The following is a 25312-nucleotide window of genomic DNA, read 5'->3' on the forward strand; positions in this document are numbered from 1 at the left end:
AAGTTTTTCTGTGCATAGTTTTAAAGGAGAAACCTGGGGCACGCTGGCAGCTCAGCTGGTTCAGCATCTGACTCTTGATTTCTGCTCAGGGCATGATCTCATGGTTAGTGAGTTCAAGCCCCGCGTCTGGCTCTGTGCACTGACCACATACAGCCTGCTTGGGGTTCTCTTCCCCCACCCACCACCCCCTCAAAACGAATAAATAAACTTTAAAAAAGACAGAGAAACCTGTTTTCTCCATTACAATGCTATTGTTTTGAACTCTTATTTTGATTTCCAAACACAGTGGAGATTTCTGGAGATTTCTGTTCTTGGCCCCATTGCTGAGTGTCTTCCCATATCTTTTCCCTTGCCTCTCACACTGTGTACAGCTCAGTCAAATGAAGAAAATTTCTTCTCTCTTTCTGGATCCTTTTCCCTCAGTGTTGAGTGTTGACAGCCCAAGTTAATCCCTGAACCCAGATAACTGATTTTTAAAAAGCAAAAACCAGAAAGAAAGTCATAAGGAATAATTATAATGGAATGTGTGTGTGTGTGTGTGTGTGTGTGTGGTGTATATATATGGAAAAAGTATTTAAATATCAAAAGGAGGAAACCTCCTTCAAATTGTCCAAACTCTTTAAGGCACCTCTACTTTTGAGGCAAAGTGTTCTACAAATTGAACATTTTGAGTGAGAAAGCAGACCCTGGGCTCTGCCCCACCCCCACCCCCCAACTGGGAGGTAAAAACTCTTTGGGGCCTGCTGAGAAGTAGGCTGTGATATTTTTAGAGGGACAGAAATAAGGGTTAATAATCTCCTGCTATTACTTCTTAAATATAGATCATTGTCTCAAAGTTTTAACACCATCCTTTGTTCCCCTCACCTACGCCCATCCTGAGCTTCTTACTTTGAGCTGGTTGAAATTTCTCACTCACCTGGGTGTAGTCTTCAGACACCAGAATAAACCCATTATTGTCTATGAGGTAACAGTTCACAGTCTAGAAAAGAAAAAATACCACAGTTTCAACTTTGGATCCTCCGACTGCTTTTACACAAAATGACGTACTTCCAACCTGAGAGAAACCTACTGTAGGTTGTTTGGGGGGGTAATTGGAAATGCCTGTTGGCTCTAGGAGTTGAGGCCATGGTTAAGCTAACCCCAGTGTTTACTTTGCAAAACTAACAAACAAAAACAAAACACTAAGCAAGGCTTGAACATCCCAGATTAGGATAAAAAGAATACATGTTAAAAAATTAATTACAATTTATCTTCCTTCCCCCACCCCCCCACCCCCACCCCTTTCTATGACCTGAAGACTATTTCCCAGGAACAAAGTGTTCACAGGCCCCGAGCCTGCATGCGTCGTGGCTGAAATGCAGGCTGTTTTGAAAGCAAAACGCCAGCACAATGTCATTACCCTAATGATGTATTAATGAAAACACTGTGTCGGCTCAGAAGACCATCAGGGGACCAGGTAATATTTTTTAATTTGTTCATAGACTTAGGCAGGGGGGAAGGGGCAGACTTCTGTTAAAGGGGCCCCTCAGGCCTCCTAAAGGTTTTCAAACTGTGTTTTTAATTGGGAGCTGGATTTGGGGGCAGGGCTGTTAGCTTTTGGTAGCTCAGACTTATGAATTGTAGACAGCAAGGTAAACCCAAACCTCTGCTTCCCCCACAGTACTTTAATCTCAAGTGAATGATTTGCTACAGGCTAAGTTTTAATTACAGTGCTGTGGGGTTTAAACTTAAGGTTTAATTCCATCCTTGATGTAACTCAGTTTCTATTTATTGCAGCTTTACATACCGACTGCAACATTTAATTTGTAACATATCTTTACCCTGAGCTAAACTCCCCCTAGCTCCGGGCCACCACAGGGCTGGTGCTTTCTGGGACATTTGCCTATCTGTGGAGTTGTTTTCAGGCAGGCACAAAAGTCCAGCAATGAGTTGGTCCAAAAGTTTCATCCTTTATTACTAGGTCGTGGTGGGGAATCAGCAGAAACTTAAAAGCCATGCTGGCACCTTTCATAAAAGAGTTGGCTGCTTTGGTGAGTAATCGGGTTTTTCTCAGTTGTCCAAAGAAGGTTGAATGAATGACTTGGGTAACCAGGTTCCACTCTTGCTATTTGAAGAAGCTCTTTAGCTGTATGGACACTACTTGGGCCCTGCTGGGTGGGAATCTTGACAAACCTTCTCCATCTTTTGAAGATAGCAGTATGAAAGCAATCCCATAGAGCTGCGCCATCCAACATGGCACCCATTAGCTATATGCAGATTTAAATTTAATTTTTTTGTGAATTAAAACTCAATAAAATTAAATATCTAGTTCTTTGGGTGCATTAGTCACATTTCAAGTGCTTTGCACTACCTTGGCTGGTGATTATACCTGTGGACATTTCCATCACTGTAGAAAGTTCTCTTGGACAGCAATGCTGTAGATTACACTAGTACTCCTATGAGTTTTAAGCCAGGCTCCCCTGGGTCATGTTAGACAAATCCATATCTTTGTTTATTTGAATGTCATGATCCTTTACTGAAGCAAAGGGAGGCTAACCTCCATTCCATTAATAAATATACAAGAACAGAATTGGCCTCCACGTGTGGGTATTGACTAAATCCTCCCAGTTCATAGAGAATCAAAGTCATCATACCCACCTCCACCCCTAATTATAAAATTAGTTTCCACTCAAACATGCCTAGCCAATGAGTACTCTTGCTATTACAGGGTGACTACCTCTCCATCTAATGTTGTAAATAATGGATAGTACAAAGCAGGTACAAGGCCAATAGATATAAAAGTCAACTGAAAATCTTGAGAAAGAAGGATGCTTCCATGCAGTCCATGAAAGTGATGCTGGCGATAGCTCCAATCACACGGGAAGACACTGGCAGGTTAGACTCTCCCAGAGCAATCTCCCAGAGCTCTGCTAGCCTATAGTCTACACATGCACTACTGATCCAGTCATGTGGGTCACATTAGTCTACATCCTACCAGAAATAATTGAAAGAGGAACAAGAGGGCCAGCCAAGGCTCCTGGAGGATTATATGCTTCAGCTTCCACTTTCCTCACAGGTGCCTCAGATTTTGCTCCAACATAGTGGGTGGGCTCCTGGGTAAGGACTGAGGTATGACACTTGTTTCTTCTACACCAAGTACAAATTGGCATTTACTTCTCGGGCTATGTTTCCATTTAACATTTTTTTTCATTCATTTCTCCCCCCCCCACCCCCCCCCACCCCCCCGCCCCGGCTCCCCCTTAAGTTAGGATTCCATGACAGGAACTTAGTGGCAGAGAAGACCATGCTTATTGATGGGTAGCTTTGAATTTCATGTTTGCACTGATTATAAAAATACTTGGTCACCCTTTTAAGCAAGAAACAGAATGGCCAAGGTTGTGATACAAATCACTGAAAAAAAAACCAAGGTCAAAATCAAGGATGCTGTGTCATTAATGTGACTATGATGATTTCCTGAAGAGGCAGCCTTACCAGCAAGTGCTTAGATTAAATGATTACTGGGAAGTGTGGTGTAGGTGAGTTGGCCCACGGACTTAGGTGAGCAGAGTACCAGGTTATGGGGCAGTAAGGACAGAATTGCCAGATTCCAGTCTGATCAACTGTTTTCTCTATGTCTCTTTACAATAATTAGTATTCAGTTGTCTTCTCCATACTCCTTTTCCTCCAATAAAAGAAAATAGAGGAGATATTTTCTCAGTTTTCTGTCACTATGCTACTTTCCCCACAAACTAAGCCAACATCTTAGAAGGTGTCCACTTATCACCCTGTCCTAAGGGTGGACAGTCAGACAGAAGGGCTTGGAGGAAAGAGCTCTACATTTTGACAGATATTGTAAGTGCCTATTCGACAGCCACCTTTGATAAAACATGTAGGGATGAGGTTGTTTGAAAAAAAAATGCAGACAGGGAGAAAGAGAAGCAGAGAGAACTTGATTTCCTTAAAAAAAAAAAAAAAACAACAAAAAACTTTCTTGATGATGATTGGATAAGTCAAGATTGCTCAGAGAGGTCTGATTCCTGTCCCAAAGGCAGATCAGGTAGATACCTGAGGTTAGAGGCCATGGGAATTGGGCAGTCACAGGTGGTAAGGAAAGGCAATGAGGAAGGGTACTTGGGAGTAGGAAACACAGCACCAAGGCTGTGTTAACCGGAAGGTGGCTTTAGCCCCCAGGCTAACACATCCACTTCAGAATCAGAGACTCTGACCAATTGCTATCAGTTGACCTTGAGCAAAGTCTTTACCACTGTGAGTCTCAGGTTTCTTACCTAAAAGGTGGAGCTAGCAAGAACCCTTTGTTAGGTTGTTGAGAAGATTAAATGAGAGGGTGAGTGCAAAGTGCTGAGCACAGTGTAAGGTGCACGGGGCACAGTAAGTCGTCAAAAACCTGTGCTTGCATCCACTCAGCAAACAGTGTTTATTGATCACCTACTATGCGCCATCTTTATCCTAATTAGTATCCTAATGCTATGAATTTAGAGTTCCTCAGAAAGGGAAGCTGTTCCATTGTTCATAGCAAGAGGTTGTGCAGGCAGGTAGGCTGAACTTTGTTGCTTTCTGTTTAACCTTTTTCTTTTGGGGGATGCCTTCTGCCTGGTTTGGTTGGTGCAGGCTGAGCAATGATTTGAAACAACTCACTTAGAAGCCCAGTCTCATACTGCCTGTTGTTTTCATTTGTGGGGAGAGAGAGGAAGAGAGACAGAGGGGGAGGGCTGGTTCTTCCATCTGAGGGTAGGGCCTGGGTCTCTGCATTCCAGGTGTGCACTGTAAGGGGCCACTCCTTACTACTTTTCTCCACGTCTCACAATTTCAACCCTAATATTTCAGCTGTAGAGCAGTCTGACCCTTACTTCACACCACATGATGTATCTATTCATCACTGGCCAACTATCTTTATCAAGATACTGTCTTTTAAACAATTTGTTGCAAAGTGGTTATTTTGGAAAGAAGTGCTTGGTAGGATCCCCTGTGCCCTTGCCCTCAATAGCTACTGCACTGTCAAACCCCCTCCTGACTGGAGTCTTTCTAGACATGGAGGCACCAGGTGGCTTGGATTTAGCCCTTCCCGAGTCTGTCCTACTTCGAGGAGACCCTTCAGATTCCAGAGGAAATGCCTACAAGACCTTACAAAGTCCAGTCATTGATTATTATCTTGACTCCTCTGGACAAGCAAGGGTAGCAGCTGCGCTGGAATACGAGGTTTTAGATCCACTCACTGCCCCCAACATCTCCTCCAAATTGCCCCAGTAGGGGAGAACGTTCTCATCTTCCACTCTCCTTGCAAATATTCTGGTGCTCTCATTAGGAGAGGGAGGCTGTTGGAAAGATGAGTGGGAGAAGAAAATGAGAGTGTGAGACAACGGTGCCACAGGTCAGGCTGAGATTAGAGGTGGGCAGGACTTTCCTTCTCCATTTCCATCCGAATGCCAACCACGCTTGCATAGAGTGCAGTAACCTCGGCCATGCCAGTGCCTTGCACATGGTATTCTCTGCCCGTGAAGCTCTTCTCTGGCTTCAGGCACTGTCTTCAATGTCATCTCCTCCCTCTTCAGTTGAGCTACATGTTATCTCCTCAGAGAAACCTTCCCAGATCACCCCTTTCGTTTAATTCACAGCACTTATCACAGTGGATAATCACGTACACTTGTCTTCCCTGCTAATCAGTCAGTTCCAGTAGGAAGGAGGCCATTTCTGACTCTACTTCCCATTGGATCCCCAGGGGTGACATAAAAGGGCTTAGGAAACATGTCTGGAGGGAATGAATGAGTGTGTGAAGTACTGCCTCTGGATCTCTAAAGTTGACATTCACCCAGGATGGAATGGAGCTCCTCAAAAGTCTTCAGTCAGACCCACGGCCAGGCCCTCCAAGTCACATGGCTCAGGCACCGCCTGGGCCAACTAAGGATGTCTACTCTTCCAGATGGGAAGATATCTGGCCATACTGACTCCACCCAGCAGCCCAGGGCACTCCAGCCAGGGCTCAGGGAGTCTACTGATGGAGGGAGACAGAGGGGCTGGAATGGGTCCAAAGCAAAGCGTGTCTGATAAGTCTGAGGGAGTTGGGCCAGGTCTTCAGTGCAGAGGAGAAGCCAGAGCATGTGAACTTAATGAGTCCCCACAGCTGTTTTTAATGGGGACCTCATCACTTGAGGGCAGTTGGGGGAGAGGGAGGGACATGGTCTCAAAGGCTTAATTAAAAGTCATGAAAGGAGAATGAGACATGGAAAGAGTGTGCTGAAAGGTGGGAAGGGACTTTGGTGGGAAAGCAGGACTGGCATTTCCATGTGAAACTATGTCAACTGGTTGCCTGAAGCCAAACTTAGAGTCAAAAATGGGGAATGGATGATAGTTTCACAGTGCAGGATGACGATATTTGAGCATCAGATCAAGTTCAGAAATGAGAGCAAACTCAATGTGTCATTTTCCAAGTATGTGGGCCTTTCCATGACATTCATAGGAGGGCTTATCCCAGTGACCGCTGAAGAAGATCATTAGCAGTGAGGAAGGCATATGTGCTGTGCTCACTGGGCCCAGGGGAGGCTGCCAATACTCCTAGAGGGCATATGCCATTGCTGTCTGAGGTTTTAGATTCAGGGGAGCCACTAACTCTAAGGGAAGAAAAAGTCTGTTGACATTTTTGGTTTATAGCTGACCTTTATTGAGTGTTTACCATTTGCCAGGAACTGTACCATGCATTTTCCATATATTATCTCATTCATTCCTTGCCATTACCCTGTGAGGTGGATATTCCTATCCCCACAGAGAGGTTCAGAAACTTGCTCAAGGTCGACAGCTCATTACTGTCAGAGCCACAATTTCAAGCCGGCTGTTCTAACTCTGCAGCCTGCTCGTTTAACCACCGTGCTATATCACCTGTGAATTCAGTCATTGAACAACAAATAGATAATAGATGTTTCTAACTCTGGTTAGTGGCACCCATTCCCACTTACTTTTATATGTGAGGATGCACAGAGGCAGTGAGGATATAGGAAAATGACTGCCTCAGGTTTTATTCATCAAATTGTTTAACTATTCATCCATCTATCCATCCAACTACCCAGGAACCAATCAACCAATCAACTCTCCAAAACACCATCCATCCCACCAGCCAACCAACCATCCATCCAGTCACCCAACTAACCAACAAACTATCCTTAGTTCTCTTGCCATAAATTGGGATTAGTAATTGTACCTACTATATGAGTGAAGGGCTTAACACAGGGTCTCGTGGCACTGATTAATCAATATTATTATTGAGCTATGTTGTCTTGAGCTGAGTACCCCAATATGATAATAAATGTCTCAAAGGCAGAGGAGAGGTTTGAGGCTTCTTGAGTGTCTTCTGAATGGCATTCTCTAACTTACTAGAGGGCATAGATCATAAGGTGTCACAAAATGTTCTTTCCTAAAGGAAAATTATTTTCGATCTGATGGTCAAAGAAAATTGGACTTCTGCTCAAAAGCTAATTGATTGGCTTTTAGTCTTTGGATAGTGATTCATATAACAATGATCTTTGGGGACTGAGCCTTTTGTGTTTAACTTCATCCCGGTTTCCCTTTTATACTTCTCTCCTTGTTTTTGCCTACTTTTTTGAAATATATTCCTAATCTATGCTTTCTGTGTTGACATTATATTTGGTTAGGATTTGTTGAATCCCTGTGGTAACCAGAAGGAATATAAATATGATTATTTATAAGTTCTGGTTTATGTATTGACTAATGTTTTAGTTACTGCAGCGAAAGAAAGGCTACCTGAGCCACCACGGAAGGCCTCTACATACCTGCTTGCTCCAAATCATGGGGCAGAGGGTGTACAGGATTAAATGCTGTGAAAACATAAGTCTGAGGGGTAAATTTATGGCAGTGGTACATTTTTTTCTCTTATTGCTCACGGGTGGGATTCAAATTCCTCTTCCCAAAAGAGCAACAGAGAGAGAGATAAAAAGAAAGGAAGGGAGGGAAGGAGGTATGGGAGAGAACACTATGCTAGAATAAAAAATCCTGAGTTTTCAACTCCTTACATTTTCATCTCATTTATTACATGAAATTAAGCAAGCCATTTCTCTGATCCTCAGTTTCCCCCTCTGCCAAATGGGATGATCATTCCTACCCATTTGATTGGGTTACTACCAGGATGAGAAGAGATAACATATGGGGCAAAAGCTTTGAGACTTGTCATATGAGCTTCAAATGGCAGCAATTTGTATTATTTCCTATAAAATGCCAAAATTCCAAAAGTGCCATCCGTGGGACATTTAAGCACATTTTTCAAAGTCTTATAAACTATTTCATTAGGGGAAGAAAGAAAAAAAAGAAAGAAAAGAAAGCAAATGTGCTTGAGTTTTTGGAGCTTGGTCCAGAGCAATCTGTTAGACATGGCTCCTTTTACAGAGGCACTTCCTCTTTGAGAAGGCACCCTCTGTCACCTCCCCTTGACCAGGGCAGACACAGGGCCAGGGGCCCTCTTACCTCGTCATCACAGCTGATGGAGCATTTGCCATCCAGAGAGGCACACTGTGGGGTGGGGGGGAAAGCAAGGGGAAACGTATTGTTACTTGGACATTCCAGAATTTGCTATGGCTGCCACTTAATTATTCAAGAACAAGCTATTTCCTTGCCTTTTATGCAAAAACCAAATTTCATCCAAAGGGAATGCTCCAATGGGGCACCTGGGTGTCTCAGTCGGTTAAGCGTCCTCTTGATTTCGGCTCAGGTCATGATCTCATGGTTCGTGGGGTCAAGCCCCATGTTGGGCTCCAGGCTGAGGCTGAGATTCTCTCTCTCCCCACCCCCACTCTACCCCTCCCACATGCGCCCGCATACTCTCTATCTCTCTCTCAAAAAGAAACAAACAAAGGAAATGCTCCAAGATGAGTATTGTCTGCTTTCCCTAGAATCAATACCAACTCCAAATAGTCACATAAAAGACAATTTTGGGGGGAACTGACTCTTTTTCATTTTAATTTATGTTGCCTATTTTAACTTATGTTGCCATTCAATATTGATATCTTTTTAAGATCTCAAATCTTTGAGTAACAAAAAATATCACTGTGTGAGTATTTAATTTACAATTTATAAAGGCTAGTGACTCTTTAAAAACACTCCTGTCTTAGTCTATAGTTTCCTAAAGTGTTTATTTAAGTATTTACGTAAGAAATAATATATTACCCCAACATTTAGAATTGGGGAAAAATTGCCATTTCCACTGAATCACTACACAAATACTACTGAGATTGCTCGATACAGAGAACACAGTGCAAAGAAGGAAGCCTTCCAGATTTTCCAAGGCATAGAAGCCCTCTCTGGTCAAAGAAGTCAGATGCATGCTTAGTCAGATCTAGTTATGCAAAGGCCTTCAAAACTGCAATAAGGAAATTCACAAATAGATAACCAGGCACCGCAAAGTTAGAAAAAAATCACTGTGGAAATTCATAAAAGTCACCAATAGTTAAAAGAAAAACTGCTCCTTTGGAAGATGACTATCTTGATTTCACAATTAAAACATTTTGTAGGAGCAAATTGCCTTCTTTCCCAGCATGTGCTGTCTAACATGCTGACAGCCTTTTATTTTGCAGTGAAATGAAAGGTAACCTGAGCGGCCAGCAGTTCATTCTACAAACATTCATCGGAAATCTGGCACTTTAGGCTCCGGGTCCCCAAATGTGAACACCTGTATAATAACAGTGTCGCTAATGCTTCAATACGCTGATTATAACTTACCTGTCTGCTGGCAGTCCAGAACTTCCTCTGGAAAAATTCAAGTTTCATCTGAATGCCTACAGCTGGGACAAATTATAAATAAAACAAGGCATTAGAGATTCCTTCCCACAATTACTTAAGATTATCATTGAAAGTTATCTGTCACGGGGAAAAGCTGATGCAAGCATACCAGATAAGAACTTAAAAACTAAATTTACAGTGAAGCCTACAACTAAGACATTTTACCTTTCAGGTAAGGAATTCTCAAGGCTAATTATATGCACAGAACTGTTGATGACTCTTTGGAGACACGTTACCTGTGTGTTTCTAAAATTCATACACTTGTGGTCACTCCCCTCCCAAACCCAGGCTGAAAACAGGAATGAAAAAAATAAAGTCTATTTCGAAAACGATTGCTTCTTCTGGGTTCTTGTTTCAGTTATTACTGTATGAACTTGCATGTGTAAAATGTATACTATGCATGTGTTTTTGAGATACAACATTTGGAAAGCACTTGTCACGAGGCTGGAGTTTGGAAGGGAGTCACTTTGCTATGATGTGACTTAGTTAAACTGGCCCCCAGTATCCACATCTCGATGATTTTCTCTCCCCAGGAACTTTGAGGGAATTACGCAATTCTGTTTGGCCATGAAAAGCTCCCTTGAGCAACAGTGCATGCCAGTTCCAGTGAGAGAAACATACAGAGAGAGAAGTTAGGAAAGTGACTTGAAACTTTGGGAAGTAACATTTGGTGGAACCTTAGAATCAGGACATGAACAAGCTCACACTGTTTCTCTCCCTGAAGCCAAAATGATGTAACTCTTGAAACCATTTCGGAAAGTGCTCAAGGCAGAGCAGAAGGCTCATCAGATGGTAAGAAGATGTTAGAGGAGTTTGGAAAGAAAGAATGCGATTCTGTGCTGGAAACACTGGATTCCACGCGGGACGCCATTGGTCCCAGTGCAGTTCTGCAAACTTCAGTCTTTTGCACACCAACTTCCCTATTTTTGCCACATCTGCACACCACCAGTATTGTTATTTATCTTTCCACACGTTTTCTTTTACTTAAATACCTAAAGTAACTTCAACCTAAATAACAGTACCCATCAAAGGAAAGACATGGTTGGGGTGTGGGGGAAGTTCACTCAATACTCTTAAGATCCCACATGCCACCATGTTTAATCCCCCAGTTAGGTAATCATTGCCATACTAACTTCAGGAACCTGAAGATTTATGAAAGTCTTGGCCTGTTACTCTTATAACCATCAAGTGCATTCCTACTTATTAGAAAAACTGTTGAAGCAAGCCTGAGAGTCAAGGTTGACTGAGGTATGCACATTTGGAGGGACTCATCTTCTACCTTTGGACTTAGAAACTCAGACTCTAGGATAAGGCTAGAGTGAACATGGCTGCAAAATGCAGAATGGGAAGTCTCTGGAATGCACCATCTCAGCACCCTGGATTCACGTGGCTTTGCTCAAAGCATTCCCCACCTTCTGGACCATAAGCTCTCAAAGGACAGGCACCTGATCTTGCTCCCCATTGGATTCCTGCCCCCCAGCAAGGTGCTGAGCATGTAGATGACCCATCGGTAAATGCTTGCCTTTTAAAAAACCTTTCAGGTGACATTACAGTCGGTAGTTATTGAGAAAAAAGAGTAATATCAATATGAATTATAATCACATCCAAATAGAGGCTTTGCGGTGGTAGTTCTCCACACGTTAGAACCCAGGGAACTTTTTTAGAAAGGACTGATCCCTGGGGTGCCTTCTCCCGTCACACCTAGACCATTTAAACTAGATTTCCTCGGAGTGGTGTCTAGGCATGGGTAGCTGAATGAAGATTTTTTCGTTTAAAGTTTATTTATTTACTTTAAGAGAGAGAGAGAGAGAGAGCATGAGCAAGGGGAGGGATGGAGAGAGAGAGAATCCCAAGCACGCTCTGCACTGGCAGCATAGAGCCAGACGTGGAGGTCAGTCTCATGAACCGTGAGATCATGACCCAAGCCAAAATCAAGAGTTGGATGCTTACCTGACTGAGCCACCCAGGTGCCCTAGCATAACTGAAGAACAGCCTCTAGTGATTCTAATGTGCAGCCAGGGTTGAGCACGGCCGCTCCACAGGCCTTAGTAAACTGGCTGTGGGGGACCTGCCACCACGTGGACCACTTTGTCAGACTGCAACACAAGCTGCTCTTCCTGGCCCTAGAGAACATTTCAGAGAACACCTCAAGGAACGTGATTTTGGAGGTTGGAGGCTGTGCGCTGCTATTTCCAATAAATCTGACTTTCCCAAATGCCTGACAGGCCGTCTCCTCGTTGGGGAGGGGCCAACCGAGGGCACTGCAGAGCAGGCTGGGCTTTGCTTAGATCCACAGCAGGCAGAGGTGAGGGCCTGCCCTTAAGAGGCGACTTGGAGGAGTTTCTCTGGTTCTACCAACAACAGGGAGGGTGCGGGCAGCAGAGAGCTGACTTCAGGACAGAGGGCCTCACGTTGTGACATCCACTCACTGGTGTCTAGGAGGAGAGTGGAGGTGAGTTTCTCTCTCGTCTTCCGTGTGCTTTTCCGTGTGGCTTCTCCTTGGCATTGGTCCCCAGCCAGCTCGTCCCAGGCTGGCAGTCAGTAATTCTAAGGCCACTTGTGAAGACCATGGCCAACAACCATGGCAGGCTTCTAGATGCTAAAGGATAAAGCAGAGGGCTTCCTGAAAGCGTCACCCCACAGTGGCCTTTCCATGGTGTTTCTTGTTCCGGTAGCCCAGAGTTGCCCCTGGCCCACCCATCCTCACCTGGGTTCCCCATCAGCAGCCCGTGCCCTTTCTGAGAACCCCTTCTATCCTTCTGATGGACGCCCCCCCCCCCCCCAATTTTCACCTCCCTAATGAAGCTTGCTATTCCCTCCTGGGTGTTTATCCATCTCACATTCCTGAAGCCTGCTATCATCTGCCCCTTTCAGCCTGCACCCCAGTTCCTCAGAGTGCTTTAATCTTTCCTCCTGAGTCAGCCCCTCCATCCCATTAATCATGTGGGCTGCTTCTCTCTGATCCCCCTCCAGCATGCTGTGTCCCTTCCCTGCTCCCGATGCCCTAAACTAGACACCGCTTTCTTTGCTCCTCATTCCTCGCACCCCCATCTGGGCCGTGAGGTCGATGCCACAGGGCTGTCTGAAGTCCTGACTGCCACATCTGCTTGGTTTTGCCCTGGCTGTGTTTTTGCTGGCTGACCCCCTCTGCCCCTGTCAGCAACTCTGGCCCCTGGCTCCCGGTAGCACATCTGGTTTCGTAGCATTTTCGCCTACAAGCTAACGTACTTCGCTATGATTAAGAGAATCACAAGCTCATTGGCAAGTCAACTCCATGACCATTTGTTCAGTGGCCTTCCCTATGCTGAGCTCTCAGTTGGGTGCTCAGGGGAATGAGAACACATAATCCCATGGTGTCTAGCTGTGGTGTAGCCACATGGTAAAGGCAACGTCAGAGACTTCACACAGGGCTGAAGAGCACAATAGATGGAGCGGGTTTGGCCTGGGAGAGCTGGCAGGAGCTTTGTGTAAGGTGACACCTGGAGACCTGACTGGCAGGAAAAGTAAGAGCAGAGGCAAGATGGTAATCCAAGCACGGAAACAGCGCAGATGAAAGGATGCAGCCTTTTAAAAGACCACAGTCTCTTCTGAGGCTGAAGGAATGGGAGTGGGGGACATGCTTGTGCAGGTTGAGGTCAAACGGCTGAAGGTCTTGAATGTTGGGCCCACGCATCTAAAGAGTCTCCTGTAGGCCTTGGGCCAGATCCAGCCTCTTTTTATAAATAAAGTTTTATTGGAACACAGCCACACGCATCTGTTTCCACACTGTCTATGGTGTGACGGCAGTGCTGAGTCGTTGTAACAGAGACTGAATGGCCCACAAAGCCTAAAATTCACGTTATTTGGCCCTCCACAGGAAAAGTTTGTTGACACTTGCTATGGGGTCTGAGGAGCCATTTAAGATTAAGCAGAGATATGGCAGGACCACAGATCGATATTTTAGAAAGTCCATGATGGAGGCCTTGAAGAGGAAGTACTAGGGAAATGGTCCAGACAGTGGGAGACGAGAACAAGAGGTGTTAGGCACCTCCAGCCACTTGGTACATTTGGCTAATGATCTCTTAAGCATGAAAATGATTTAAAGCAGAGAGAAAAAACACACACAAAAAAACCCCACAAAAAAACAAAAAAAACCTAATACCACCCCTCACCAACGGCCACTTCCCCGCCAAACAGACAAAAATGCTTAAGGAGCATCCTCTAGCCGACTCTATTCAAGAAAACAAATAGGAGCTTCCACAAACAGAAATTTAGATTCCTTTCACTATTTTCCTTTATCTTTGTTTCACATGGGTTTTTTTTTCCAACTCTTATCAGAAGAAAATCATTATTACTTCAGCAAGTCCCACTCTCTTCCCCCACCCCCCACATATCCCAAATGGAACCCAAGATATTTGTCATGCCTGTCTATTTTGCTCTTTCAACAACATTTTAAGCCATAACAGTATACTCTGATTCAAGTCAATCTTGCTAATTTAATAAGGAAAACAAGGACAGAAAATGCTTTAGTGAAACCCAAGTCCCAAAGAGAATGCAGAAAATAAAAACACCATTCCTGGGGTTTGAAATTTTTTAGACAGTCCAGAAAATCATCAACATATTTCTCCTGGAGCTCATGGTTCTCCTCACTTCCATTTGAGTACAAAAGCTCCCAGACCCCCTGTCAGGGGCTTTCACCATGACCATAGAACAAGAGCCCCTTTTTCCATGACAGCATCGGGTGGTACCTTACTCACCTTCAGGAGTGGAATAGACCCAGAAAAAGGTATCCTTTGGGGCCCTTCCCAATGTGCCAATATTGTGTGTGCCTCTAGGACAGTGACGCCCAGATACTGGGATGGTCTTTGGGAATCAGCAAAACAACAAAACCATTTTTGCGAGAACTGCCATCCCAAAGAGCCCCAGGCCCTTTCACAGGAGATGATTCAGGCATCTGGAGTACTGACATCACTTTTGGTTTGAATTACTCAGGTGACTTTTCCTGTAACTCTCCTCAGTACTCCAGGAGGGCCTCGGTACAGATTTTCATCCCAGCAATGCAGACCACATACTTTCAGTGAAGTATCTTCCAGGCTTCCTCCTTCCTCAACTTTGAAACTTCCTTACTACCTACTTCCTCCTCCTTCTCCTCCTCCATATTTATCAGAAACCCAGTATGTGCGAGGGGGTGGGTGTACTGATATGAAGACAAAACAGCCAGGGATGGGGACCTGGAGAGGGCAGTCAAATCACTGAAAAGAGGATGGCACTTCAGGATTCCCAAGTGGACACAGATGAGCACAGAGCAGCATCCATGCACCTAAACATGTAGCCATTTCACGTGGGGATGTCAGTGACTAGTGTGCTTGAATCAGGACAGACACCTCAAATGCTCCAGTTCTGTGCTGTCCAGATTGGCGGCTACCAGCTACATGTGGCTATTTTAATTAAAATAGAATAAAATTAAGAATTTACTTCCAGAGTTGTGCTAGTCACATTTTCAGTGCTCAATAGCCACATGGGGCTAGTGCTCCCGTAGTGGATCGTGTAGCTCGACAACATTTCCATCATCACAGAGAGTTCTGTTGGACAGTGATCACTGATAGCAGGAGCATCAGAGAGGAACTGGGTATTAGCACTCTTTAAGGAACAACGGTAAAGTTCTCCACAGAGCTGTCCACGCTACCCACTCCCTGGAGGTGCAAGAAACGAGGATGACTTAGGTATGGAGGATTTAGATCATTTAGAACCGCCAGTGTGAGAAGACCTGGATTTACAAGGGGAAGTTGGTAATTAGTTTGAGAGAAACCCAAAGAAATCAATGCAATATGCTCAATGTGGCTACCACCCCCAAGATTTATTTATTTTGCTTTATAAAATTTGAGAATACAAATTACATTTCCAGTGCTATTATATTCAAATGCATTCAAGATGAAATCATGCATGCATCTCATATCAGGTTAATAGACATGCATTCAAGTGTAATCCGAGACGGGCCAAAGAACAATGTTACATGTAAAATTAGAAATAAAATAACTTTTTCATATTGTATTCATTTAGAAATAATTTTCTGTGGGCTTGGCCTCAACTTGCAACATACCCCTAGGAGCACAAATCCGGTTTGTAAAATAGTGCTCACCATGCCTGGCACGCAAGCTCACACAGACACCCCTGCTTCCATTTGCCCACTCTCCCAGCCATACCGTATATTCAGATACACATTGAGAGCTCATCCAGGAGACAGAAGAACAATCCAGCCGCCAGCAACCAATTATAACCAGGAAAAGTTTTACTGAAAGAACTGGATGTGAACCCTGTTTCTAAGACTGCTGTGTGCAAAGGATGTATTACTTTACCTCTCTGTCCCTGAAAAGACAGTCATACCAGCTTTAGCTTCTGCACAGAACTTTTGCGGGATAGGGGTAAATGGTACAAAATAAAATGGTGTGTACTCGAACACTCTAAAGGCTTGATAGTGTTGTCAACCTTCCTGCTATGATTTGTTCCCAGAGTTTTTACCTGTTATTCTTGTATTTCACCACTACATACAACTTTTCGTGCCAATATATTGAGACTGAACAAAAAAAATCCACCCAGGATAAATCCATCCTGTTCACTGCTAGAAATGTCTATGGTATAATATTGGTGGGTAAATACTGTACTAAATTATGATTCCAAAGAAGGGGGATAGAGACCATATGAGTCCTGGCAAGATGAAGCAGAAAACACAAGGTGATGATTCTCTTTCAGTTGAGCAAGCTTTTAGAATGGATTCCCCCCCCCCCCCCGCCCCCAACATTAAGGAAAGCTGTGCTCTATCGTTCAAGCCCTTCACGCACCCCTTCTGGAACTGTGATCACTTATGCACACTCAGGACAAGGCTAGACAGGTCTGCATACAGAATCCAAGAAGTTTATTGTCCCCAGTCTGGCAGTACCAGCTCCATGTGTTCATCCAACAGGGTACCTAACAAACAAAGCTTCTCAACTGACTGGTCACTGATGGCAGCATGTGACAATTATTTCACCCCAGTGCTCAGGCAGAGAAAGGTTCCAGAGTGACCCTGAGTTAGTGTGGCCCATAAAGAGAAGTCTTTTGTAATAGATCCAATCCATTGATAGGGATATGTAGACAACTGCATCTTTATCAGAGAAAATTGAAACTATAATAAGTTAATAAATAAAATATCTGCTAAGAATACCCCATGTATTTCATTACTTAAGAGTGGGACTTTTATTTTGCTTTTTAAAAAAATTAAACAGTTTTTTTTTAATGTTTATTTGTTTTTGAAGGAGAGAGAGAGAGACAGAGAGTGAGTGGGGGAGGGGCAGAGAGAGAGAGAGAGAGAGAGAGAGAGAGGCAGACACAGAATCCAGAATGGGCTCCAGGCTCTGAGCTGTCAGCACAGAGCCCAATGTGGGGCTTGAACCCGTGAACTGTGAGATCATGACCTGAGCTGAAGTCAGACGCTTAACGGAGTGAGCCACCTAGGTGCTCCTAAAAATTTTTTTAAATGTTTATTTTTGACACAGAGAGAGTACGAGCAGGGGAGAGGCAGAGAGAGAGGAAGAGAAAATATGAAGCAGGTTCTGCACTGTCAGCACAAAGTCTGACACGGGGCTCGAACCCACAAACTGTGAGATCATGACCCGAGTGGAAAAGACACTCAACCGACCGAGCCACCCAGGCGCCCTCAGTGGGACAAGTTTTCTCAAAACCTACATTCTACAAATAAATGCTGGCCATACGTTTGTTATCTCTTCCAGAAAATGAGCTCCTGCTGGTTACACTTCTCAAGCAAGGTAGTGGCTATTTTTACTCAGCTGGCTTAATATTGCCCATTCTGTCCTCAACCCCCTTTGACAGAGCCCCTGATTTTTCGTTCCTTTGTGTACAATGGCAATGATTGCTAGCGGTGACAGTAACAAGGGCTGGCACATTTGGATTCCAACTTGCCTTAATTAACGGTCAACTGTAATAGCTGTTAGCCAGGCCACATTTGTTTAAATGTTTTCTTCTGTTTATTTTCAACATAGTTAATTGCAAGCCGAACTAACAAATGAATCTGCATGTCACTTTTGGGGGAATATTTCACGATCAACGGGGGGTTTGGAATAAGGCCACTGTTCTGGGGTGTTGAGGAAAAGAATTCTGACCTTCCTTACATCAAATACAAGCCCATTCCAGAGGTCTGCTAATGTCCAGGATAAATGACTTACCACATGAATAACAATTTAGAGCCATAATGTGAATTATGACATAACTCATCTGTTAAATATTTCATGTGAAGATTTTAATGAATTGCATGATGGAATGTTGGACAAAAAAGACAACTGAAATCCTGGGACTAATTTGGGTGAAACTGAGAACAGAGTATCCTCACCATGAGGGGGAAGGAAAGGCAGCTGTTTTCATGTCCCCCTGGGTGTCAGACAGCCAAGTCCAAAGCCTTTCTTAAAAGATTATAGGGGAGAGAGAGCAATCAGCAACAACCGTTTGAAAAATATTTAGATCAAAGCAATATTTGTTTATTATAATCTTGGTAAAGCCTGAACATTAATCTCCAAGGTATGGTATTATTTCAGAAATTGGGGGGGGGGGGGGGGAAACAACATCCTCAGAGCAGTAGACACACCTCATATTTTAGCCTATGCCAACTGAAGAAATACAATGATAAAAGGGGAGGAGGTGTTTTAAATACATCCCCAAACCGAGTGCATATTTCACTTCTGAAGTGTTCTGTGTGGTACAGTGCGGGAGGGGGGAGGGGTGGACTGTCTTGTACATGCTTTTAAGTAACAAAGAGCCCCATGATGTACGCCTGTGGTAAGAGAGAGGGAGTGGAAACAGGATTCATTATCACTCGATTGACAACGTGATAGCAAAAGATTTTCTTTGAAGACTCATAGCTGTGGAAGCCTCTTTTAATCTGGAACTATCCCCACCCAGTCTGTGACTGGCTTCTGGGAATGTGTGTAGGAAGGCCTCATCAGTTGCCTGCAGATTTCTTTGGTAATCGCTTTGTTTTTGTCCTGCCGAAGCTTCTCGGGAGCAGTCACCTCAGGGAAAGTGTAATAAGTGACAATTATGAATGTTTCCTCCATTTTGATTCTAATTACTTGACAGAATCAACGCTGAAAAGAATTAGTGGGGCCGTGGGATGGAATCATAACTTCCTTTTCACTCCTGAGGTAATCTGGAAGCATTTTTCCAGACTCCATCTGAAGAAACCTATATTCCCTCAGCTTTCTGAGGCCATGGGAGCTGGCATCGACTATTTTTTGTCACATTGTTTTATGCTCACAAAACTCTTCAAATAATATTATTTCAATAAAGTTTTGGAGCCAATACATTTCTAGAGTCAATTCCCATCTTTTCAGCCTTTCAGAATAAAACATTTAAGCCTCAGGCTTCATTGTATTTTAATCAGGTTACACAAATCAATGTCCATTAAGAAAATTATAAGCTTCCAAATTATAGCTCCCCAGTTAATAATTTCTTATTAGGTCACCACCTAATAACAGTTACCAAAGAGATTATAACAAAATCAAGGGTCAGATTTCCAAACATTTCAAAACCCATAATAGAATGGTCACATTTATTTGCCAAACACCTCTGAGTTGGATGTTTGTGACTGTATTTAATGCAAAGCAGTGCTAAAATATCCACGTGGGTGGCTCACAGGGCTGGAGGGACACATCCAGCTCCTCTGAGCCTTCGGCTCATGTTCCAGGGCACAGGGAAGGAAGGGGACTTGGGTAAGCACACCCAGCTCATTTGAGCGAGCCTGAGTCCATCCCAGAGCTCCCCACCTCAGATCTTTCCAGGACTGGGTGGGAAGGGCGGTGAATGAGAAACAGCCCTGTGCTGGTATGAAGGGAGCAGCTCAGCTCAGCTGATGCCTTGTGGGAATATAGTCTGGATGCTATAGGCTATTCTGATGCTGAAGGAGAAGCTGAAAATCTAGATTTCATATGCAGACAATTCACTGAAAAATTCACAACGGTCTCTCATAGGGTCGCCAGATAAAATACTTCTGATTTGCGACATCTGGCAACCCTACACTGAGGGTCACGCGGCGCATCCCAGGCAAAGACCTGGGGTGACCTCTGTTGCAGGCTGAGCCCTGAGAGCACTGAGGTACTTGTGTCCTGCAGCAAAACATCAGGTCTGGGAACCAAGGCCGCCTCCATCAACATGACTTTCGTGACTTTGCTCTTTGTTCCAGAAAATTCTTGCCCAGAAATGTAAGGCCGTAAACAAGTAAAAAATACCTCATGATTTGCTTGAGAAACTTCCCCCAAAGCAATTTATCTGAGCAACAGACCGCTCCTGACCATAGGGAAAGTGCTCATTTATCAAACCAAGACTTGAGAAGTCCACCATCCTTAAAGCAGCCCAATCCCAATCCGATCCCACACTGAGAGACCCTCCAGACCCCAGAACCCTAGAAATACCTTTTGACCTTCCCTTATGGGGGCATATTAAGACCCTGGCAGGGTGGTGTTCTCCTTCACTGCAGGAGGGAACAGCACTGACTTTTCTTGGTCTACAGGATATTCCAGTGTTTTTTTTTTTTTTTTGTCTACACAGGCAAACCTGCTTTATTTTTCTTCAAAGGATTTATCGATTCTTGGCATTAAGTTATATTATGTGCTATTTATTGTGTTTCATTCCTACCTGATGAGGGGTAAGCCCCTCGAGGGCAGAGGATGTTTACACCTGTATTCCCTGTATCTAGGAAACGTGCCCAGCCCAGGCCGGCCTTGTGAATACGCATCAGTGAATGATTGGACAGTTGGATGCGGTGCTGATGGTGACGTCAGCTACTCTCAGACAGTTTACTTTCTCAGGAGACCCACCTTTGCTATTCAGGTGGTTTGCACACTGTCCTGAGGGAAACGGAGAGCCACGGAAAGGTTCTCAGCAAGGGACAGGTGTGAGATGTGAACAGATCTTGCAAATGCTGGCAGGTGAAGGTGGGGACCGCCTGGTTTCTGTGAGGAGGTGAGGGATGATGGACTTTCGTGGATTCAGGGGCACCGGGGATGGGACGGAGAGGTTTGGTCTTGTTGGTGGCTGCTCCTGACCCAGGGAAGTCTAGAACCCGAGTTTTGCCATTGGCACGTCAACCTCATCTACATCTTGCCAGATACTGTCTACCCCTCAACCTGAAGGCTCTGTCATTTTAGTAAGTGTCAGCATGTTGTGATTTTGCTTGCATGTGAATCATTTCATGAAACATGTTCCCCTGCTCACCAGACATGTCTTGGAATTACACACAGTATATTCCATGATGGAAATTAGCTTATAAATCAAATCATAGGAATTATATCACATAATAACCATAGGGGCACCTGGATGGCTCAGTGGGTTAAGTGTCCCACTCACTCCCGATTTCAGCTCAGGTCATGATCTTATAGGTCATGAGTTCGAACCCTGCGTTGGGCTCTGCACTGATAGTACGGAGCCTGTTTGGGATTCTTTCTCTCTCCCTCCACCTCCCTGCCCTTCCCCTGTTCATGCTCTCTCTAAGTAAATAAATAAACTTTAAAAAAATAATACCAGTAATTGAAGCTTTAGATACTGCACAGCCAATCCTCACGGCACTGTACAAGGTGAACAGTACTCCCAGCCACACTTTACATGTAAGAAGACCGAGAATCAGAGAGGTAAGTTACAGGCCTAAGCATCCCTGTCAGGAAGTGATCATCAACTTTGTTTTCACCTCACGGAGCAAAGCCAAAGAGGTTTCCACAACTGTGAGTTCTAGCACCTTCTCTCTGTGTGTTTTTGTGGGTGTTTATTTGTTTTTCAGACAAAATGCAGACTGGAGGTTTCAAGAGAAGTCACCCATCATTCTCTATTTAAACAATCCGGAATATTTGCACAATTATCAGAATGTTCAAATTGGTTGTCTTTTCCAGATATTGATGACCGATTTGTTTAGGTGATTGGCCCATTACCTTAAAAGCCTCTGAGAACACACTGCCTTCTCTGCAGGTACAGTTAGGGGAAGTATTCAGTAAAGAGGCAGGACCCAAAGATGAGCAGAAATTTATAAGGACCCAGGGACCGGGTGAAGAGGGAGTGTGGAGGGAACATTTTGGACCACATGCAAAATCCCAGCTGGGGAGGAGTTTATGGAGTCCGAGAGCTGCAAGAGACCACCTGCAAGGCCAATGCAGGTGAAGAAGCTGAACGCCCCTGGTCTTTCTAACAGGGGCAATGAGCAGGACTCAATGATGTTCAAACGAAAACTGGTAATTATCCTGGGGATATCTCATCATAAGCAGAATTGCACACCTCATGACGCCCTCAGAGTTGTGCATCAACAAGACCGTCATTCTCCATCTGTACCCAGTGTCTCCAGTTCATCTGACATAAAAAGGACAATAATGGAAACAGTCAAAGGAAAACCATGTACTTATTGAGTGAGCTCCTGCAGCAAGGCAGCCTGGGAAACAAGGCCAGCATGCCACTGGGCCTCCTTCCCTCCAGCCATCTAGGTACCAATTCCAAAGTCAAACACCTGGGTGGCAGATGGTCTGGCTGTATCAGACCTGCCCAAGGCAGATAGGCTTCCAGAACAGCTGTGCACAAGGTGCTTATGAGCAGGGAGGGAGAAGAGAACGAGAAGGCAGACGGCATTCTGGAGTAATGAAGCACTATTTTTCTTCAACCACTTGGAATCTCAGGATCTTAGAATATTTGGAAATCAGCCTCGGAGTGAAGGATACCAGTTTTGTACTGTAAGTTAATCAGGTGGATGTTGAGGATGGAAAGGCCATCTTCTGTCATAAAGTGATTGCTCCCAAGCACGTGGCTGGCTACACCTGAGTCTCTCATGTGGGTTCCTGGACAGGTTTTCAGAATAGGGTGCACTGGTCAGATCCCTGTACGTGTCAAAGGGGGGCTGTAGGGAGTGGGGGTGGGGGGCAGGCACCTCCTTTTCTGCTTTGGTAGGAAAATGCAAATCCTTCTCGGCAAGACCCACACCCCAGAGCCCTCTCTGTAGAGCCCTCTGTGTAGACGGGGGTCTCAGTGGTGAGCCGGGTCCCTCGACACAGACCTTATCCTTTCCACGAAGGTTCCATGGTGCCTGCTACGCTTTTAGTAAAAACTGAGTGAATGAATAAATGAATGAATGAACAAGCAAATGCACTGTGTTCCAGGCACTAGGCAGTTAATCATTTGCCTTTCATGCTTTCTTTGAGGGATAACAGTTTGAAACACAGTTGTTACCAACATTCTTCCCAGTTTCCTGGCACCCCCTGGCTCTTCTCATTCCCTCAGCTAAAGCATTCCATGCTTAGGGCCTCAGGGAAGGGAGGGCACAGAGAAACTCAGAGAACAAAGGAGTAAATTCTGGATTTTGAGTCTCAAAAATGGAGGCCTCGGGGAATCTCAGGGTGGGAGGGGTGGCTTGGGAATTGCCTGGGCTGGTGCCTCTCCCTTCCACCCTGCCTCCAGCCCCCCAAACAGACCTCTCAGGAAAGATGACCTGACCAGAAAAGGGAGGAGAATCCAAGGTGCCCGCGGCCTGAAGGAAAGACTCACGCTATGATGTCCCGCAGGTGTCTGCCTTCCCCTCCTCTGCCCTAGTTCTGAAACCAAGGGGACTCCTGGAGCACAGACAAGTACTCCCCAGCACACACTCCTCTCTCGAGGAGGCCTGGGAAGAGGCAGGACACTGGAGCTTGGCCTCTTGTAGCCTTGCTGCTGCTGGGAATGGGAGGGCCTCACGGAGGCCACAGACGGCCAAGCCCAAGGCTCCCCACAGGGCCCAGGGAGCTGCCTGACTCCGGGATGACCCTCGCGTGGAATGAGGCGGCCGCCGTGGCACTGACCTGTGCACAGGCCGATGACAGAGGACCAGAATGAAATGGCCGCGTGATTCATGATTAAGCCTCCCCCAGCCTTCGATCTCAGATGAGCCCTGGGGGAAAGTGGAGAGAGAAGCTGGAGCCACTGGAATCTCTCCCATGGGGGTAATTGAGGCTTCTGTCCAGATAAAGCTGCACTGATGGCTCACCTGAAATACAGGGGCTAGAATTCACAGTCCTTTCTTGTTCATGACTCAAAAGCACAAGCAACGTAACAATAGCTGGGGACCTCAGAGAGCGGGGGACCTCAGGAGTGCGATCTGATGCAGGTCTGAGGCCTCTCCCCATACCTGCTCAGGGCTGGGCTCCGTGCCCCTTCTCACAGGGCCCCTCACTTGTAACGGTGGCCTGGGCAGGTGTGCGAGCCACCCCGAACTTCCCAGCCGGTTCCCCATGGGCAAGGGGAGCAACGGACATAGCAGCTTCCTGCTTACCTCCTCCCCTGCTCTGTGGATACTAGACCTTTCAACGTGGACCCCAGTCTTTAACTGAAGGGATTATGGATGTTCCTTCTACAAGAAGTGGCTTTGGGGGAACAGGGTCCTCTGAGGGCCCCACTGTAATGGCCAGTACCTCTTCTCTCTCCACTGTGGGCCATGTGTCCACCATGTGCTGGGGGCTCAGAGCTGCCCCAGGGCCCCGGTCCCCTCCTGTGTAGATTAGCGCTGGGGTAGCTCATGAGTCCCACCTCTGCAGGGGAGAAGCCTCAGCAATGTGGTTAGGCCCATCATTCTGGTAGTTCCAACTGATTTCTTAGTTGCCATCTGTGTCTGTTTCCTTATACTCATATCTGGGTTGGAAAATGTCAGATGAACTTGGGTCTGAGTCCCGCCTGGTGGAGTGCTCCCTCCTCCAGTCTGCACAATGGGACAGCAGTCGTACACCCTTCACAGGATTGTTGTAAGACTTACATGTGCTCATGCGTGTCATGAGCCTAGCACAATGCCAGGCACATAGTGACTACTCAGTAAGTGTCATGTAACTACATGACATACAGTAAGAGCTGTGTAGATTCAATATGCGTGATATTTAATATAGTAAATATCCTGCATTATTGCCCTGGAGCTCAGCCTCCCCATAGGTCTTCCAGGACTGACACACTGCTGTCACTTGACAATACGTCGAGGAGTTCTGGCCGCTCTAGCAGAGGCCCCCCGTTCATCCCATTTGCTGGCCTGGACCCCTTGCAGGTCCCATGTTACGTACAGGGACACAGAGCTTCAACTCCCCATGTGATGTTTTATCTTTACGGCTAAAAGTAAGTTAAGAGGACTTGGTATAATCACAACTACCTAGAACATTTTCACCTCTGCTGAGAGCTTCTAACATCTGAAGATTTGATAAAATCCTCCCAGGCAGATACTGTCCTTGTCACCTTCTGTTTTATAGCTGAGGGCACAGAGGTTTCTGAGTAGCCAAACTGAATGATTCATAATAGACAGTTCCACTTTGGAAGCTGGGAGGGACTCCGTGGGGGAACTTGGATTTGAACTCCCATCTTCCTGACTTCAAGGTAGAAGACAAATCCCTAAAATGAATGAACTGGAGAGAATTGCCTGAAATGACTTGAAACCCCACTGGCATTATCCGCCTTAACTTTTCCAGCAATTTCTTAAGGGACGGGCTGTTCTGTCCATTTTAAAGATAAGATGCAGGCAGTTAAGTGACTT

At 45.2% G+C, this 25312-nt stretch overlaps 1 protein-coding gene across 5 annotated transcripts in view; it reads right to left on the minus strand.

The window, feature by feature from the left end:
* Positions 1 to 25312, minus strand: part of CACNA2D3 (calcium voltage-gated channel auxiliary subunit alpha2delta 3) — an 860192-nt gene that overhangs the window by 78226 nt on the left and 756654 nt on the right. For all 5 annotated transcript variants that reach the window (XM_058726526.1, XM_058726525.1, XM_058726524.1 and 2 more), the window contains 3 exons: positions 9718 to 9779; positions 8467 to 8511; positions 917 to 979 (listed from right to left, as the gene is read on the minus strand). In XM_058726526.1, coding sequence (XP_058582509.1) covers positions 917 to 979; positions 8467 to 8511; positions 9718 to 9779 — 170 coding nt within the window. The remainder of the gene's footprint in view (positions 1 to 916; positions 980 to 8466; positions 8512 to 9717; positions 9780 to 25312) is intronic.

Source organism: Neofelis nebulosa, chromosome 4 (genome assembly GCF_028018385.1).
Source record: "Neofelis nebulosa isolate mNeoNeb1 chromosome 4, mNeoNeb1.pri, whole genome shotgun sequence".
NCBI classification, from domain to species: Eukaryota; Metazoa; Chordata; class Mammalia; order Carnivora; family Felidae; genus Neofelis; species Neofelis nebulosa.